This window comes from Indicator indicator, chromosome 18 (genome assembly GCF_027791375.1).
Source record: "Indicator indicator isolate 239-I01 chromosome 18, UM_Iind_1.1, whole genome shotgun sequence".
NCBI lineage: Eukaryota > Metazoa > Chordata > Aves > Piciformes > Indicatoridae > Indicator > Indicator indicator.
Window position 1 is genome coordinate 17024142 of NC_072027.1, and position 20494 is coordinate 17044635.

At 44.5% G+C, this 20494-nt stretch overlaps 1 protein-coding gene across 2 annotated transcripts in view; it reads left to right on the plus strand.

The window, feature by feature from the left end:
* LOC128973008 (follistatin-related protein 4-like) overlaps positions 1-20494 on the plus strand; it is a 266784-nt gene that overhangs the window by 218141 nt on the left and 28149 nt on the right. For both annotated transcript variants that reach the window (XM_054389163.1, XM_054389162.1), the window contains 2 exons: positions 2939-3105; positions 17487-17607. In XM_054389163.1, coding sequence (XP_054245138.1) covers positions 2939-3105; positions 17487-17607 — 288 coding nt within the window. The remainder of the gene's footprint in view (positions 1-2938; positions 3106-17486; positions 17608-20494) is intronic.

Below are 20494 nucleotides of genomic sequence, written 5' to 3' on the forward strand. Positions count from 1 at the left end.
ATGACTCTGTTTCATTTCTCCTCAAGAAAAGATGTCCTCATTAGCCCTGCTCCATGCTACAAATTATTGTAATTATCAGTTCTTCTTCCTGTCAAGTGTGCTCCAAATATTATATTCATTAAAAGGAGCTCTCTGTTATGCAGAAAATAACTCTGTTAGCCCCTGGGTGCTGGTTCCATGCTCAGGCAGCTGGATGAGGATGGTGGGATGGGACTCCTATGGGCCACTGGTCCTGAGTGGTCATGTCTGGTATCCTCCAGCAGGCAGAGAATTGTTTTTGTTGGAAGAGTCCTTTAAGATCATCAAGTCCAACCATTAACCCAGCACTACCAGGTCACCACTAAGCCGTGTCCCTCAGCACCACATCTACACAGCTTTTCATTCCCTCCAGGAATGGAGACTCCACCGCTGCCCTGGGCAGCCTCTTTCAGGCCTTGACAGCCCTTTTGGGGAAGAAATTGTTCCTCATGTCCAACCTAAACCTCCCCTGGTGCTACCTGAGGCTGTTTCCTATTGTCCTATCACATTTTCTTGGGAGAAGAGACCAACCCCCACCTGGCTCCAACCTCCTTTCAGGGAGTTGTAGAGAGCCAGGTCTCCCCTCAGCCTCCTTTTCTGCAGGCTGAATAACCCCAGTCCCTCAGCTGCTCCTCACAACAGCTGTTTTCCAGACCCTTCACCAGCTTCCTTGTCCTTTTTTTGGACATGTTCTAGCACCTCAGTTAATTCCAGTGGTGATGGGGAAGGAGGGGGATTGGGGCCAGGAGAGGATGTTTTATTTCCAGTTTCATTCATTGTCCAGTTCTGGGCCCCTCAGTTTAGGAAAGATGTTGAATTGCTGGAGCATGGCCAGAAAAGGGCAACGAGGCTGGTGAGAGGCCTTGAGCACAAGCCCTATGAGGAGAGGCTGAGGGAGCTGGGACTGTTTAGCCTGGAGAAGAGGAGGCTCAGGGGAGACCTCATTGCTGTCTACAACTGCCTGAAGGGAGGTTGTAGCCAGGAGGGGGTTGGTCTCTTCTCCCAGGCAACCAGCAGCAGAACAAGGGGACACAGTCTCAAGCTGTGCCAGGGGAGGTTTAGGCTGGAGGTGAGGAGAAAGTTCTTCACAGAGAGAGTGGTTGGCCATTGGAATGGGCTGCCCAGGGAGGTGGTGGAGTCACCATCCCTGGAGGTGTTCAAGAGGGGATTGGACGTGGCACTTGGTGCCATGGTTTAGATAGTCATGAGGTGTAGGGTGACAGGTTGGACTTGATGATCTTTGAGGTCTCTTCCAACCTTTATGATTCTATGATTCCCCAGTCCATGTTTGGAGGTGTTTGACACAATGTAAGACCCTAGTGCTGTGAACATTGGTCTCAAAGGGCCATTACCTTGACAGAGCAGTTTTCAGCATTTAGAGGTAACAGTCTCAGAGCTTTCTTGCTGCAGAGCCTGGGACTGAGAGTGAGCAAAACCCATCATGTGAATGATGCCATGGTGAATGCAGCAGCTTTGGCAGCGTGGCCTGATTGCCCTGTCACTGGCTCACTGCTGCTGAAGCACTTCATCATGACAAGCTGCACACCTGGTAATGCTGGTATCAAATGTCCTACCTGTCTGTGTGGCCACACGTGGTGAGATACACACACAACATCCTGTGGGCACTGGCCAGAAGGAACATAGAGAAGAAAACATAGACTCATAGGATTGTTTCAGTTGGAAAGACCTCTAAGATGATCATCAGGTCCAAACATCAACCTAACACCACCATTCCCATTAAACTATGTCCTAAAATGCCCTGACCACACATTTCTTGAACATCTCCAGGGATGGTGACTCCACCACCTCCCCTGAGCAGGCTGTTCTAATGCCTGACCACTCTTGCAGCAAAGAAATTTTTCTTAGTATCCAAGCTAAACCTCCTCTCATGTAGCTTGAGGCCATTTCAGGCCATGGTGGTGTGGATTCAGGGAGATGGTGGTGTGGTTTTCAGTAAGGACTGCTGCCTCAGGTGTTTCTTCTGTGGGGTACATTTAACTCAAAATAACTGATTTTTTTTCCTGTTTAAATAGAATATGAGAAGACTCTCAGTCCTTGTTACAACACCTCTATCTTTGATGCTGTATGTAGCTGCATTTCATAAAGGAATTTTCATGCTTGGTGACTTCCACTATTGGGACAACTTAAAATTGAGTTTATTTATATTTCAGCGAGAGCAGTCTTAACTTAATTTTGCTTTATCCAGGAAAGAACCTGACTCATTCTTGTGTCTTTTCAAAGGACCTTGTCAGGAATCCTCTAGAGAAATAAACCCAGATGGTGTCAAGCAGGGAGAGCTTTTACTTGTCCTTCTGCTGCTGACTGCTTTGTCGACTTAACTATTGCTTGCCAGAGGACCCATTCTATTCTTCTCATGCCACAACTACTGCTAGATCCCTCAGGAAATGATGCAGCAAATTTGATTGTGGCTGATCCTATGTCTGTGTCTCTTACTTTATTGTTTAGGGAGGTTTTATAGCACAGGTAACCCATGTCCTGGTCAGGATCACAGCATGTTAGGGTTTGGAAGGGGCCTCTGCATCCTCTGATCCAGCACCCGTGCCAGAGCAGGTTCACCCAGAGCAAGTCGCACAGGACTGCGTGCAGGCAGGTTTTGAAGGTCTCCAGAGAGGCAGACTCCACAACCTCTCTGGGCAGCCTGTTCCAGTGCTCTGCGACCCTCAACGTAAAGAAGTTCCTCCTCATGTTTAGATGGAACTTCTTGTGTTCAAGTTTGTGCCCCTTAACTCTTGCCCTGTCGCTGGGCACCACTGAAAAAAGACTGATCATGGGATGAGTATTGATCAGCATTGATCCTTCAGAGTTATTCCTGCAATGAGGAAGAAAGGAGAATGAGGAGAAGAGGAACAGCTTCCTTCTGTAGTATTTGGGTTTATTCCTGTGTTGTTGCCTTTTGCAGAGGTGGTTCAGCTGAGCCTGCCTGAGGAGCAGAAGATCAGTGTTACCACCATCACCGTTGGCCTCAGCACCGTCCTGACGTGCAGCATCCGTGGGGCACTGCGACCTCCCATCATCTGGAAGCGCAACGGAGTCATCCTCAACTTCCTTGACTTGGAAGACATCAATGTAAGTCCTGAATTACTCATGCCATTTTCTTTTGAGGGCACCAAATATGACTTCATTTAACAGGTGATGGTTTGAAGGGAAAAACTTCTGCCTTATTATCAGGGAAAACTGGAAGCTGGTGTGATATTTTGGGTTTCTGTGGGTATGTCTCAGGAGGAAAAGCCAAGCAACATCCCTGCAACTGAGAGCAAGGTATTTGGAATATTGGGAACTCAGGAGAAAGCTGCTCTATGGACCATTAATTCCTCAGGGATCTCTTCCCTGGTACAAAGAAACCAGTTCATTGAAAGCATGGAACAACACATTTATGGTTTGCAATGAAATCTCTCCTCTGTCTAAATCAAATAATATGGTTTTTATCTCAGTTCCTCCTGTTTCACTTCTCATCTCTCATTCCTCAGCTGCTGCTTCTGAGCAGGGTAAAATATGGGGCTGTTCAGCAGGGTGGGGCAATGCCTTACTGGAAGGAAGATGAATCTCTTTTAATTCGCAGCACTGGGTCTGATGTGTGATTCATAGCTGGTAGTAAAGACAATATCTGAATAATAGTATAAACTTACTCATTGATTTAATAACATTTAATTACAGAGAGAGTGGGAAATAGTGTACCAAAAATATGGTCTGTATTTCATTTCTTTTTGCGCTGAAGTACACAGTAAATCAGGTTTTATTTTAATTACACTACAGCAAGAGTCGATTCATTTTTCTGTTGGGCACCTGTTAATTTGATAAGCACTCAGTTCAGGGTTGTTACAGTCAGTACTGGTGCTCCCTAAAATGTTGTGCATCCAGGATTGCTGAAATGTGAATTATCTTTGTTTTACTCCACTGCATTAGCACATGAAAATCACTGCTCACGGGACAGAAATCCACACTGCAGCTTGGTGTGGGATTTGTTGACTCTTATCTTGGCTGCAAAATCGTGTGCATTGCCTATAGGTGATGACTGTGTGCACAAACTCAGTAATTAGAACCATCCAAATGCTTGTTTCTTTCCATCAAAGCCAGCATTACCCTTTTAAAGTGCATTTTTTGTTACCATTTGGAGCATGACATTGAAATGCGACACAGCACCAGCAAGCACCCCACTGCCGGACTGGCACAGGAAGCATGATGGGGATGTGCAGAATTGCACAGCCAGCCTGAAGCTGCTGGACCTGCCCAGATTTCTTACAGACAGGGTTGGAATAACGACCTTCAGGTCACTGGAACTACAAATCCAGGGAAAGCTGCCAAGCTGTGATGCACAAAGTCAGTTCCCCTTCTGTAGCAGGAGTGTGGCAGATGAGCCAGGCAGGTGGTTGACCTGGCAGCTTGCTGCCTGAACCACCTTGTGCAAATGTTCTGTATTCTTCTATCTATTTTAGTCTGGAGAGGAGGAGGCTGAAGGAAGACCTCATTGCTCTCTACAACTCCCTGAAAGGAGGTTGGAGTCAGGTGGGGGTTGGTCTCTTCTCCCCAGTATCAGGTGATAGAATGAGAGGAAATGGCCTGAAATTGTGCCAGGGGAGGGCTAGGTTGGATATTAGGAAAATTTTCTTTCCTGTAAGAGTGGTCAGGCACTGGCACAGGCTGCCCAGGGAGGTGGTGGAGTCACCATCCCTGGTGGTGTTCAAGAAATGTGTAGACATGGCACTTTATGACCTGGTTTATTGAACATGGTGGTGTTAGGTTAATCATTGGACTCGATCTTAGAGGTCTTTTCCAGCTGACACAATTCCATGAGCCTGTGATTCTATGATTCTATTCGTTGACTCAGATTAACCTTAGTAAAAATTGCACCTTCTCTGCAGTGAGCAAATTCGACAGCTTTGTGTGGCCAGAGTCTAGAAAGAGCCTTTTCTTTTGGCAGTTCTACTCCTTGGGTACTTCCAAGATGCTGATTTTAGGGTCAGTTTTGTTGGGCTCAGTGTTGAAGTGGGCTTAGAACCAAGTTTCTGAAATTTTATTTTCACACACTCTGACGGCTCAAGAATGGTCATATAATATTGGGGGGGGGCAGCAAAAATAATGAAAATTCCATATATTTCTCATGCCCTTATGAAATTTTGTTAGGGTCACCTTCATCTTAAAAGATCAAAGTTCGTGTGTGAGCTGGACACAAAAAACCAGTCCAGAAATTGCAAGGGGATTGGACTAGATGATCTCCAGAGGTCACTTCCAGTCATTCTGTGATTCTGGAGTAGAAACACACCCCTGAAGGACAGATATACCACATGGTTCTGAGGATTCCTCTGCAACTCCTTCTATTTGAAATAGAATTTTTGGAGGAGTACATTTTCAGGCTGAAATTCCAATTCCTCCCTAAGTTAGTGCTGGCCTAAGTGGATTTCTGGTTTGCTTGTAAGTAATTCTCTTTTCTCATTGGTTATTAAATGTTAAGAAGAAGAGTTACGTCCTTGCACACAGACTGACTGGCTCCTGAATGATTCAGCACCCCTTAGGACAGGACCATGCAATACAGCAGGGAAAAAAAAATCATCCCCTTTTGATCTGTGTGAACTAGTGTACCACTGAGAAACTGTAACAAAGGAGATTCTTACAAGGAGGAAAAACAGGGTTTCTGCCTCAGTTTCAATGTTTCACATGTCACTTTATGAATTCTATCACCTTGTCATATGCTACTAGCACTCATCAGCTGTTTTTTTAATCTAATAAACACCTCCACACCTTTTTCATCTTTAATTAAACACTAAATTATTTATGTTCTGGATGTATCACTGCCATCTGTATCCTGGTCTGGTTACTTGAGGTGACACACAGTTTGGGGATTACCATCTTTTTATTTTCCTTCTTCCACTGTAGGCAATCTGTAGGACTCTTGAGCTCAGGAGTCTCTCCTCTAGGGCTACTGAGGACAGGCATCTACATGTCCCAGGGAGACCTTCTGATGGCTTTTCAGTGCTTAAAGGGGCCAGCCAGAAAGCTGGGGACAGATCTTTTTGCAGAGCCTGTTGTGACAGGACAAAGGGTGATGGTTTAAACTAAAAGAGGGAGATTTAGACTGGAAAGAAGGAAGAAAATTTTCACAGTAAGTGTGGTGAGATGCTGGTGCAGGTTGCCCAAAGAGGTGAGAGATACCCCATCCCTAGAACCATTCCTGGTCAAGTTGTTTGGGGCTCTGAGCAACCTGCTCTAGTTGCAGATGCTCCTGCAGACTGCAGGAGGTTGGACTGGATGGTCTTGAAAAGTGCCTTTCAACCCAAACCATTCTATGGTTCTGTGAAGCACTTGTTCATAGCAGGGAGGAAGAGATGGGCCTTCAGGGGCTCAATCCAGTCTTTTGGTTTAGATTCATTACAAGTTTTTCAAGTCTTGTGGGGTGTGAGCCGTGTTCACCTGAGACACGAGCACACTTGTGTTTGGGCTTGATGCTTGTATGTAGCATGGAGAGAGCATCAACATTCACGTTGAGGTGTGCAGTGTGAAGATCCCTGCAGCCACGTGTCTCCACAGCATGGGGTGGGGTTGGAGGCAGCAGGCAGTTCAAAGCTTCAGCTTTTCATATGTGCAGAAACTCACATTAACCAATAATCTATTTAAAGACATTGACAGCAGGAAAGTGAAGGCAGTGTGATTCTTAATATACTTGAAGTCAGTTAATTAAATTACTTCAGTTTTCTTTCTGTGCGCCTCGAGCAGGAACTCGATTGCATTTCTGCTTTTCACAATAAGGTTAGCAATTTGGCTAATTGGAAGTGCAACGGGAGATTAATTGTACCTTTTTAACTTCCAGAAAATCCTCCCTGCTCCTGGCACAATGGTAATCACCTACAAAACTACAGGATTGGAAAAATCCTCGTATTATATTTCAATTAAACTCTTTCTCTTCTAAATGCTAATTTAGGGAATCAGATGAAAATAGAAGTCCAGCTCTGGGAAAAAAAAAAAAAAAGGCAAACAATCCTTCCAACTAGGTATGAGAGCAGCACAGGAGAGGTACCTGTGAAAAGTTCTTCATAGAATCATCAAGGTTGGAAAAGACCGCTAAGATCATCAGGTCCAACACTTCCATGACCACTAAACCATGTCCTGAAGTACCACATCTATGTGTTTCTTGAACACCTCCAGGGATGGTGACTCTACCACCTCCCCAGGCAGCCTGTTTCAATGCCTGACCACTCTTCAGTGAAGAAAATTTTCCTAATATCTAACCTAAACCTCCTCTGGTGCAACTTGAGGCCATTCCATCATGTAATCACTTGTTACTTGAGAGAAGAGACCAACCCCCACTTGACTCTAACCTCCTTTCAAGGAGTGTTAGAGAGCAGTGAGGTCTCTCTTCAGCACTCTGTTCTGCAGACTAAACAATCCCAGCTCTCTCAGCCACTCATGGCTTTATTCTCTCCAAAGTCGTGACAAATGCGCAGTAAGAAGGTTGATTGTGTCCCAGATTAATGCTGGAAGTGACAAAGATGGTCCACAAAAAGCTGTATAATCCTAAATTTGCACAGAGCTGAAAAGCCAGAGATTACTGCAAAGCCTGGTTGTCTGAGTGCGTTATTTAAATAATTTTTATGTGATATCTTGATTGGCAACAAAATATTAATAATTTTTCCTTGCTCACTTCATCAGATGCCTTCATAAGCAACGCAGTGATAATTTGTCTTGTCCTGTCTGGGAAGGACTCTGTTAATGAGTTGTCACATAGCTATTGCAAAAGAGCCATCTTAATGGTACATGTAATTAAACAATTTTTCTTCCAAACATTTAAGATGGCTTTTAGCACAAAAAATATTATTTATCCATAAATTACCCTACCCCATGTTATTTCTCCATTACAAGTCCCTTGGCAGCTACACGTTACAAAAGTCACCTCAACTTTTCTCATGCAGAAAATGACTATAATGTAGCTGCAACTGGTAAGACTGTGATAGCTCTAAATTGATTTCTGACTACAAAGAGTGGAGTGGTTAAAATGTGTCATCTTTCAAAATAATACACTTTTGCCCCCTAGGAACAGGCAGGTTGTTTTCCCAAAGATGTGATTATGAAAACATTCCTCAGTTTGAAGATAGAATAAACCCCTCATGGAGTCAAATGTCTTTATGCAATATTTATGGGATGTTGTTTCACATGATTTGACATTATCTCCTGAGAAATGTACATAAATTTGTAAGGAAAATTTATAAACAACAGTAATTCCTTCAGAAGTGTGGTGAAAACCTACACAGACAACAGGGAATATTACCATAAGAAAACAAATACTATGGAATCCCAGAATCCCAGCATAGTGGGGGTTGGACAGGACATCTGCTAAAGCAGGGGCAACCACAGCAGCTTGCCCAGCATCACAATGTCCAGCTGGGTTTGGAATCTCTACAGAGAAGGAGATTCCACAACCTCTCTGGGCAGCCTGCTCCAGGCCTCCATCACCCTCACAGCAAAGAATTTTTTTCCTCATGCCCATGTGGAACATCCTGGGTCCAGTTTGTGCCTGTTGCCTCTTGTCCTGTTGCTGGGCATCACTGAAAAAGCTCTGGCCCCATCCTGTTGACCCCTACCCTTTAGCTATTGATAAATATTGGTAAGATCTTCTCTCTGTTCACCTGGTCCTAAATAGCTGCTGGGGTTTAAGGCTTCATCTTCCTAAGCAGCCTGTTTTTGTGAAGGAAGGTGTTACCCTTGGAAAGAGATGATGGTCTAGGTCCCTTCCGACCCCAACCATTCTGTGATTCAATCACAAGATGTTAGAGGTTGACAAGGACCTCTGGAGATCTTGGAGTGCAACCCCCACCTGTGTTAGATGCAGATGAATTGCATGTGCTCAGTCTGGGTGTTAGAGCAGAAGAGCAGAACTATGAATGCAGTGTGGATCTTCTCAAATGGGCAAGAAGAAAGGAGTGAGCCCACCTACTGTGGGGTGTTCAGGTACACTGGTACACTTCAAAATGTGTTAGAAAAGAACTTGAGAAGGAGGTGAATTAGGGTCTGAAATCATCTGTACTCTCCTGTACCTGCTCTGGCTGCTGGAACTGGTAATTGAATTGCAGACCAATCCCAGTTACCTCCCTCTGTGCTGCAGAAGGAAAGTTGGAGTTTATGAATATAATTTCCTCCCAAGATAGGTACTTGCCTGTTTAGTCATGGTCAATGTGCCCCTCTGAATTGTCCTTTAGATTGAGGAATGGAAACATTTCATTCAGTCTATTGTGTTATCTTGACTTGGACATTAAGAGGAAGTTTGGACATTAGGAGGAAGTTCTTTACAGTGAGGGTAGTGAATTACTGAACACGTTGCCCAGAGAGGTGGTGGAGTTCCCATCCCTGGAGACATTCAAGATCAGACTTGATGGGGCTGTGAGCAACCTGCTCTAGTTGAGGATGCTCACTGCAGGGGGGGTTGGACAAGATGACCTTTGAGGGTCCCTTCCATCCTGATACATTCAGTGATACTATGATTCCAATTCTTCCTTTCCAACAGCTCCAGCAAAAGACCTCCCATTGATTTTCCTTGTTGTGTTATCTCTTGAGTCGCTCAGGGTACAAAAGTCGTCCATTTTTATCTATATTATAATTGCACAACCATCTAAAAAGTACATTTGCACATTTTCAAGCCCCAAACTTTTTATTTTTTGACTCACCAGCAAAGTCTTAATGTTGTGCTGAATTCTCTGAGCAGAAAAAGAAGATAAATGAACACCCCATCAGGTTGTGTTTGCTTAAGGCTGAGTTTTTCTCCATGTAAATCACTAAAGTGATAGGATGTGTAAAACCCAGAACAAATAATATTAATGAAGCATAAGTTCTCAGCTTGTCTCTGGAAATGAATTATTAAAAGCACCAAAGAAAGTGATTTAAGAGCCCATGACTAATTTAGTTTTTATTATTTTTATATGAATCACTCATGAATCTATTGTAAAACAAAAAGAAAAAAGAAAAAAAAAAAGAGCAGAGACATTTGATTAGTGAGGAGAAATCATTTCCAAAGTGATAGCCATTGTTGTAGATTCTGCATAATAATGATCTCATTAAATGCTTGAGTACATTTTGTCTTAAAATCCTGTAAATATCACCAGAGAAAGATTTCTACCACTCTGAGGACCAGGCAGGCTTTGTTCACCTGGACTGCTTCATACATTTTTGTGTGCTGGTATCTATGAAATTGTGATGATGGTTGTCTTTCTGACCAGTGACACCAGCTAGCCCAAGGGCTGAGACTGGATTTGCCAGTAGGCAACTACATGGGGAAGACTCCCAGCTGCCCTTGGTGGAAAGGGCTGAAAGAGAAGGATCCTAAAGTGAAGTGAAATCATAATAGTAGCAACAACAATAACTACAACTATCAGTATTATTATTGCTGTTGATAATATTGTTATTGTTGTTAATATTACAATGATATTAATAACAGCAACAGCAAATTGTTGTTGTTGTTGTTACTAAGGAAGAATTCCCAGCAACCAGCAGGATTCTCCCAAGAGAAGAAACCACTTGGGCAGTGTTTTCTTCCAGAATAGTTTCTTCTCCATTCACAGAATCCCAGAATCTCTGTACAGTGGGGCTAGGAAGGGACTTCTGGACATCATCCAGGCCTGCCCCCCAGCATCACTGAAGGCAGGTCCCACGGGAAGGCATCCAGGCAGGTTTTGAGAGTCTCCAGATAAGGAGACACCACAGCCTCTCATGGAAAGCCTGCTCCAGGGCTCCAGCACCCTTACACCAAAGAATTTTTGATTCCTCATCTTCAGATGGAACCTCCTGGGTTCCAGTTTGTGCCCATTGCCCCTCGTCCTGTCACTGGGCACCACTGAGATGAGCCTGGCCCCATCCGCTTGACCCCCACAGGCCCTTTAGCTCTTGCTGAGCATTGCTCAGCTCCCCTCTGGGGCTGCTCTTCTCCAGGCTCCCCACCCCCAGAGCTCTCAGCCTTTGCTCCTCACAGGGATGCTCCAGGCCCCTCAGCATCTTTGTAGCCTCCCCTGGACTCTCTTTAGTAGTTTGCTGTCTCTCTTGAATTGGGGTGCCTGAAACTTTAAGTATTTATATGCATTATGAAGATCACCTCTCAGTCTTCTCTTCTCCAGGCTAAAAAGCCCCAAGTCTCTCAACCTTTCTTCATAAGGCAGATTTTCTAGTCCCAAATCATCTAATTAATGGGTAAAAAAAGGGGGGAGCTGGTGCCTCACACCATCCAGCACCACCCCAGGTTAATATGGGCTCCCTTCACATCAGATGCATCCATGGGTGTCAGAGCAGGAGATTTGTGGTGTTCCTATCACATCTTGGATTTCACTTGAGACAGAACATGGAAGAGATTTACAGGCAATCTGCAATGTTTTACACGTTTCTGAGCGTGATGTCTCCAGACTGCACGACCAGGGAATGCATTAAAGGGAGAAATGGGATAAATAAATATGAAAAATCTGCTCTTTGGAAAGAGCAATGCCTTGAGTAATCAGTAGTGATGGAAAGGAAACACAACACACACAAAAAAAAAAGGCTTTCCAGGATCTGCTTTGTTATGTTTTAGAGCTGGCAGGCTGTGGTGGCAACTTCTTTTTTATCATTATTATTTGTTAGGTTATTGAGCTCTTCTCTGGTTAAAATGCAACATGGTGCATATTTCAGTCTGGAAAAGTTAAAACACATTCTGAGGTCACTTAATCAGTCCTTTATTTGAAGGGCAACTGCAAGATGTAAAAAAAACAGCTCATGAAGGGCAGAGATCTTTTGATGTGAAAAAGGGAGAGAAAACAGGAGACAAAGTGTTGGTGAAGTCAATTTATCATCTGCTGCTGGTCAACCTTATCAATTACAGGAAATTATAAGCATAGCTGGCTGGATTTTTTTTTTTCCTAAAAGCATTACATTATTTTTTTAATGATATAAAATAGAGGTGATAAACACCCTGTCCTTATCTGGCAACTTTGATGCAAGGCTCATCAGTTTGTGGGGAAGAGAAGTTTCTGCCTCACTTTTCATCACTTCTCCTGCTTCCTCTTCACAAGAAAATTCACCTTCAGTGGTAAATGAAGAAAACCATGTCTCAAAAGTTACCTTTTTTTGCCTCTCTTCTGGTTGCTTGTCCTTTTTCATGGGATGACAAATGAAAATGCCTTTTCCAGGTGATGGTTGGCCGTTGATGAGAAGAATTATGTTGCAGAATCACTGGATCCCAGCATGATAGAGGTTGGCAGGGGCCTTAATCCAGTCCAAGTTTAGAATCTCTCCAGAGATGGAGACTCCAGAACTTCTCTGAGCAGCCTGCTCCAGTGCTCCAGCACCCTCACAGCAACAAAGTTTCTCCTTGCATCAGTTTTACTGATGTTTATGGTTCCCTCTGATTTTAGGCTCATGATGATTTAGAAACCTGGCTTTGCAAGCAAAAACTACCTGAAAGAAGTCAAAGCACATGAAACGTTTCCCTCTGCCCTTTTCCGTTGTGAATTGCTCCTGTTCCCTCTTCCTAGCCCACCCTCTCACCTGCCAGTTGTTCCAGTTGTGTGCCTGTTTGGATGGAGGGATGGAGCTCAGAATTTAAGTCTCTAAAAATGTTCTGCACTAAGCAGTTTCTGAGAACTTTTGTTCAAAGATCTCCCACTTGCCTGATAGATGTTTTTGGCATGACATGCACTGAAGCAACTCCCAAGAGCTCCCAAAGGAGGGAATCAGTGCAGATATCCCAGGATGCCCACTGCCTGCCTGTGACAGCTTCCCAGCTGCAGGACACTTGCCTGGGATGAGAAACTTCCTTGGTGTGAGGGTGCTGGAGCCCTGGAGCAGGCTGCCCAGAGAGGTTGTGGATTCTCTTTCCCTGGAGAGATTCCAGACCCAGCTGGACATTGTGATCATGGGCAAGCTGCTGTGGGTGACCCTACTTTAGCAGGGGGGTTGGACTGGATGATCCATGGAGGTCCCTTCCAACCCCTACCATGCTGGGATTGTGTGAGTCTAAGATGTAGGGTTAGAAGCTATCAAGAAAGGGACCTGGGGGTACTGGTTGACAGGCGCCTGAACATGAGCCAGCAGTGTGCCCAGGTGGCCAAGAGAGCCAATGGCATCCTGGCCTGCATCAGGCATAGTTTGGCCAGCAGGAGCAGGGAGGTTATTGTACCCCTGTACACAGCACTGGTTAGGCCACACCTTGAGTACTGTGTCCAGTTCCGGGCCCCTCAGTTTAGGAAAGATGTTGAATTGCTGGAGCATGTCCAGAGAAGGGCAATGAGGCTGGGGAGAGGCCTTGAGCACAGCCCTATGAGGAGAGGCTGAGGGAGCTGGGACTGTTTAGCCTGGAGAAGAGGAGGCTCAGGGGAGACCTCATTGCTGTCTACAACTACCTGAAGGGAGGTTGTAGCCAGGAGGGGGTTGGGCTCTTCTCCCAGGCAACCAGCACCAGAACAAGAGGACACAGTCTCAAGCTGTGCCAGGGGAGGTTTAGGCTGGAGGTGAGGAGAAAGTTCTTCATAGAGAGAGTGGTTGGCCATTGGAATGGGCTGCCCAGGGAGGTGGTGGAGTCACCATCCCAGGAGGTGTTCAAGAGGGGATTGGACGTGGCACTTGGTGCCATGGTTTAGATAGTCATGAGGTGTAGGGTGACAGGTTGGACTCGATGATCCTTGAGGTCTCTTCCAACCTTCTTGATTCTATTCTAAACTCTTCTATTCTAAATCAAAGACTCATCATTTCCTAATACTCTAGGGCTTGGGGGTTTACAGCACTTCCAAACACACCCCTGTAAAATACAGAGGGAAAGTGCTTGTGCATAACACTGTAGGCATATAGATAAAGTGTAACTGTGAAATCCTAATGTCCTAATTATATCTGCAGGGAAACACAGGGAGAAGCCAGGAGCTGCCATAAACACACAGCAAGAGTCATTTGTTCGAGATTTCAGTATCCTTTCTCTAGCAACAAAAGGATCAGTCTGAATCTAAATGTCATCATCCCTTTTTCCTTCCCACATCCAATACTCATCATTCCTAATAAATGTTGTAGTCTGATGTGAATTTACTGTGTGTGCACAGGTTTCAGTACAAGGTGGATAATTTCCTTCTATGCCTGACATAAGTGATATGGTGTTAACCTAAATTATCTGGGATACTCTTCTGTAAGTGCTAGAAGCCAGAAAATAGTTTTCAGAAGTCATAAACCATGCTTTTACCAATATAAGCTTTTCTTTACAAGAAAAATGCTTTTGGAGAGGAGGAGAATCATCCTAGAATCTTGCATCAGTTTGGGTTTTGCAAGGGGCTTTACTTATATTAATACATTTGTATGCATTGGAAAAAAAACAGATTGCCCATAAAAAGACAATTACAGAGCACAAACCAGGCATTCATAATATTTTTTTTTCCCTGAGATATCTTAAAGAAAGCATCATACTTAAAAGAGAGAAGATTTTATTGTCCTGTTTTTCCACAGCTTCTTGTAAATCATTCCATAAAAGTAACCATCTTGCTTTTATTGATCTAAACTCAATTTGAGTTGCTTTGGGATTAACTTTCAAAACTGTTATGAAGTCCCTTCCACTGCAAGCATTTTCTGTATCTCATGCAAATATCATTTGAGCAGGGTTGATACCTTTTCCATTTGCAGTTACTCATGCCTCTGTGCTTTGGGGCAGGAAAGATGTAGCTGGCCAGAAAACAGGCTAATGCTTGGCATGGGAGTTTCTGAGCAGGTATTTGTCATGTATTGGGTAGCTTAACCACCTTATCCCACAGTGTAGATGCCAAATCTGCCTGATGCCCAAGGTGACAGTATTATCAGAGCTGCTTTTGATTACAGATAATGCATTTCAGTATAATCTATGGATTAACTCTTCTTCTTTATAATTGTTCATACATTTGCACCCTGGAAGTGTTCAAAGTCAGATTGGATGGGGCCTTGAGCAACCTGTAGTAGAAAATGGCCCTGCCCATGCTAGGGAGGTTGGAACTAAGTGGCTGGAGAGCAGCCTGGCAGAGAGGGACATGGCAGTGCTGGCTGGTAGCTGGCTGAACATGAGCCAGCAGTGTGCCCAGGTGCCAGGAAAGCCAATGGCATCTTGGCTTGTATCAGGAATAGTGTGGCCAGCAGGACTAGGGATGTAATTCTGTCCCTGTACTCAGCACTGGTGAGGCCTCACCTCAAGCACTGTGTGCAGTTCTGGACCCCTCATTTCAAGAAAGATATTGAGGCACTGGAGCCTGGTGAAGGGACTGGAGGGGAAGTCTTAGGCTGTTGAGCCTGGAGAAGAGGAGACTCAAGGGGGACCTTATCACACTCTGCAACTGCATGAAGGAAAGTTGTAGTCAGGTGGGGATCAGGCTCTTCTCCCATGCAACTTGTGATGGGACAAGAGGGCATGGCCTGAAGCTGTGCCTGGGGAGGTTTAGGTTGGATGTTAGGAAGCAGTTCCTCATGGAAAGGGTAATTAGACACTGGAATGGACTGCCCAGGGAGGTGGTGGAGTCACCGTCCCTGGAGGTATTTAAGGAAGGATTGGATGTGGCATTTAGTGAATGGTGTAATCAGTGTGGTGGTGTTAGGTCATAGGCTGGGCTTGATGATCTCAGAGGTCTATTCCAGCCTCAATAATGCTGTGATTCTGTGATCCTTAAGGTCCTTCCCCACCAAAATCATTCTGTGATTCTATGATTTGCATGCTGGGGCAGCACATGCCTTAGAGTAGCAGATAGAACCAGGGTGGTTATGTTTATGCCTGGTCAAGGTCTGTGCTTCGGGAAGGGTTGTTGTCCTGCCCGTAAACTCTCTATTTCTCATATCAATCTGCCTTTTAACGTGTCTAGAAACCAGGCAAGATCTTCAGCTTCCCTTCCTCCAGCCAGTGCTGGTCTGCCACTGAGAGGAGAGGCATGATAACATTTCTCTGGTGCCAGACAGAAGTTACTGGAGAAGTTTTAAGAGCCAGCAAAAGTAGTGCCAGATCAATCCCATCCTGCTAGAGATGGGCTACTTTGTGCTTTTCTTGAAGGATGCCAGCTGGCATTGCCAGCCTGCTTCAGTATCACAGCTTCCTTCAGAAAATGTTCAAAGTGTCGTGGCTGGAAAGGAAAACTTCAAACTGTAAAGCAGATGCACCCTGAAGAGGCAGGAAATGTGAGATGTAAGGAGCCCCAAATGGTTTTGGTTTAGAAAGCAGCCCATCCTATGATCAAACAACTTCTGCTTGTAATTTCTGAGCAGCTGGAAGGGGGGTTGGTGATAACAGGATGCAGCAGGGAAAGGGAGCAGCAGCACCACCTCTGTGTGTGGATTCCCTTCCTGCCATCCACCCTGGTAGGTTCAATCAAGTTGTGCTGGAAGACCCTGGCTCTGAGCTTTCACCTCCTGAATGCACTACAGTGCTGGATGTCCAGTTTTACTGCTGGTGGCCTTGCTGGACAGGACTGGCAGAAGCCATGGCTTTGTGGGGTTTTTTTTCCCTACACACCTGTCTGTCTACCTCCACATTGGAAATCTGAAACAAAATCTTGGGGTTTTCATGAGCAGAACAACTCACCTTGTTGCACTGGATACGTGCCACCCTGAGTCTACATTGAATTTTACCATACTTCTGCAAGGAGCTTAGTTTAGCTTGCTTCATGCATGGAGCTAATTAAAGAAAAACCATTCTTTGAGCTCATAAACTGTTTTTTTATATGCATCCTTCTGGGTTTGCATAGAAGTACAAACATTCTGGAGCTGCAGAAGGCTGAATGTTAACAGAATAGCAAGAGAAGCTGCTTCGTGCACCATCAGTGCCATGGGTCTGTTAACTACAATTTGAAATCAGTTCCTAAGCAGGCCACATGCATAGCATATTCAAGTACCAAAAGCTCTCTGCTAACTCCTGTTCTCCCCACCTATAATCAAAAATTGAAGTAATGCAAGAGCAGATGTGGGAAGATGAAGGAAGATACTTGTCAAGTAGTTACAGATCAAAAGAGGTTTCTTTGAGAAAAAGCTTTTTGTCTTCTTCCTTGTCTCCTGCCTTGGATATTGTCTGAGATAAGTGACAAACAGTTTCATTTTTTTTCCCACCAAGTCTGAAGGTTAGAATGCATTTTCTAAGAGCTGGGTTAGATAAAGGAAGCCATCACCCTCCCAGAAGTTAGCATTTTATGTTTAACAGGTAGATGTTAAATTCCCCCATAAATTAAACAGCTGGAGATTGCCATCTTTTATTTTTTATGTGCAGAGAGCACCTTGTTAGCAACCAGCACAAAAGTTCATGTTCTCAGATGAGTTGCTTTGCTTTACTTTCCAATTGCTGCTCATTTTCTCCCTGCATGTCGATTTCTGCACTTTAAAACTGACTGTTCACAATTCCAGCTGCGTTCCCAAGCTGTGCTGCTATCAGAACCACTGGGCAGGTTGCCTTTCTTCATGTGGTGGGTGTTTAAAAGGATTTTTTGCTAACTAATAAGGCACCTTTCCTGTCTTTTTGTTACATACAGGATTTTGGAGAAGATGATTCCCTCTACATCACCAAGGTAACAACTATTCACATGGGCAATTACACCTGTCATGCCTATGGCTATGAAGAGCTGTATCAGACCCACATCCTTCAGGTGAATGGTTAGTAAATGACATGTGTGACAATCCACATAAACCTTCCTGTAAGCAAAGCTGTGTGTTCATCTCTTTTGCACAGAGATGTGAAAAGCCACACACCAAAGTGTCTCTGCATGAGTGTATGTAAATATCTAAGGGGGGGAGGTCATTAGGATTGACTCTTCTTGGTGGTGGCCAAGGGACAGTGAGTACAAAGTAGACCACAGGAGGTTTCCTTTGAACTTAAGGAGAAGCTTCTTTGTTGTGAGGGTGCTGGAGCACTGGAGCAGGCTGCCAAGGGAGGTTGTGGAGTCTCCTTCTCTGGAGAGATTCCAAACCCCCCTGGACATGTTCCTGTGCAACCTGATCTAAGCAAACCTGTGTCAGCAAGGGGTTGGACTAGATGATCTCCAGAGGTAAGCTCCAGCCTCTGCCATTCTATGATTCATAGATGCATAGACCCATAGAATTCATAGAATTGTAGAATGGTTTGGGTTGGAAGGGACTTTAAAGATCATCTAGTTCCAACCCTTCCACCATGGGTAGACACTGGACCATACTGAGTGTGAGTGGAGCTCAGGGTTTGCTCACTCATTCAATCACACAGGCAAGCAAAAAGGAAGGCACCAAGGGGAGAATGTTTATAATTACCTGGGCTTCAGCAAGTATCCTGACTGGAGAGCAATCTGTCAGCACCATGTCCAGCCAGTTAAAAGCAATGTTTCAAAGCATCTCTTAGACTAATTACTACTTTTGTCAATAGAAGTCTCGCTTCAATAATTTCTTCCTCCAGAAAATGATTTCTGTTGCATGAAATAGCCACGGGTATTTAAATAAATAGAGCACAGTGTTTCCAAAGGCTGCTCCCTCACTCCCAGCTGCATATGAGATTATTACCCAGTTGTAGTCCACTTTGTTTGCTTGAGGGCTCTTTATGCTGCCTGAAGATATGACCCACTGGTTTGCAAAATGAAGCCAAACCATTTTACAGGTGAGAGAATCAGATGGGCCACACTCCAGCCTTCTCATTCACCTCTGTCCTCTGGACCACATTTGCACCTGGTGGAACTTATATTCAGGTGTTTGCTATCTTTCTTCTGACCTCAAACTCAGTCAGCTGGATTTAGTTGAAAATTGCATTAACTTAAACTGGCATTTTATGGAGGGATGAGCCCATAGAGCATCCACCTCTTCAGCAGCAAATTGTCCAGCTTTAAATTGTCCATATTTACCCATGCTAATATGACCAGCAGTATCTCCAGACTAGGGAACAGGGTAACACATTGCTCACTATAGGTAGATTTTGATGTACTCTGCTCTGAAAGTGTTTGAGTTTACAGGCAAATCCCTTAGTTTTATTACAGGGGATCTATTATCATGGAATCATAGAATTGTTTTGATTGGAAAATATCTTTAAAATCATCAAGTCCAACCATTATCCAACTACCATGTCCCTCAGCACCATATCTGCATAGCTTTTCAGTCCCTCCAAGGATGGGAATTCAACCACCTCCCCAGGGAGCCTGTTCCAGTGGTTGAGAACTCTTCCAGTGGAGAAGTTTCTTCTATAGCCAACTTAATCTTCCTGTGGTGCAACTTGAGGCCCTTTCCTCTTCTCCTATCACTTGTTACTAGGGAGAAGAGGCCAACCCCACCTAACTCCAACTTCCTTTGAGGGAGTTGTGGATAGCAATGAAGGCTCCTCTGAGCCTTCTTTTCTGCAGGCTGAACAGCCCCAGTTCCCTCAGCTACTCCTCGACAGACCTATTCTCCAGACCTTGCACCAGCTTTGTTGCCCTTCTCTGGACAGGCTTCAGCACCTCAATGTCCTTCTTGGAGTGAGGAGCCCAAAACTGAACCCAGTAGTCAAGATGCAGCCACACCAGTGCTGTGTACAGAAGCACAAACCCTGCTCCTGCTGCTCACACTGTTGCTGATACAGCCAGGATGCTCTTGGCTACCTTGGCCACCTGGGCACACGCTGGCTCATGTTTCAAAGTGTTATAAGGAAAATTAATGTTTAGTTCTCTCTCTAGATTCACACCAACCTCTACAAATGAGAGCTTTCAGCTGGCAGGAGCAGATCACTACACAGAGCTGAACAGACCGAGGCTGACACAAAGAGAAAGAATGAAAAGGGAGATTTATGCACTTTAAGAAGTGCCATGGTGGATGTGGGGTTTAAGTTTGACTGCAGCTCAGGTCTTCTGGACATGCCTAAGTGCTCCCCACCTGCAGCAAGTACCTGGGGGAGAGCACAAAGCATCCAGCTGATTTGAGGGAAAAGTGACTTAATGTTTCTACATAATAGTTTGTCATCTTTTGAGACAGTAAACTGCAAAGTCCCAGCAATGTGGATAACTAGATTGTGTGTGCTGCAGCTGGGAAAACAGGTTTCCTTCCTCAAAGTGCTATTTGTTTGATGAATGGCAGTTGAAAGAAAAGGGAGCTAACAACTTAATCCTGTGTATATTATGTGATATATTATGAGGTCTGAATGGAGTTTAGTTGGCAGACAGCGATGCGGGCTTGATCATCACTGAGAATAGAAGGCCCAAAGGCTTTGAAACTAAACCCAGAATGAAAGCAAAGCAACAGGGAGCATGGAGAGGGGGGTGATTTGTTTTGTACTCATGCCTGCCACTTAGATTGAACTTCTTGTTGAAAGATCCCATTTTCTTTTTAAATGGAAGTTTCACATCACATCTGTATGTGGTTTTTCTTAGTAACAGAAGAACGTGCAAAACCCCTCACCATCAGTGTTGGCTTTTTAATCTTGCTGTATAGTCACTAAATACTGTAAAAAATGCCATGTCACAGAATCCCAAAATCCCAGCACAGTGGGGGTTGGAAGGGACCTCTGGAAATCATATAGTCCAACTGTCCCTGCTAAAACAAGGTCACCCATAGC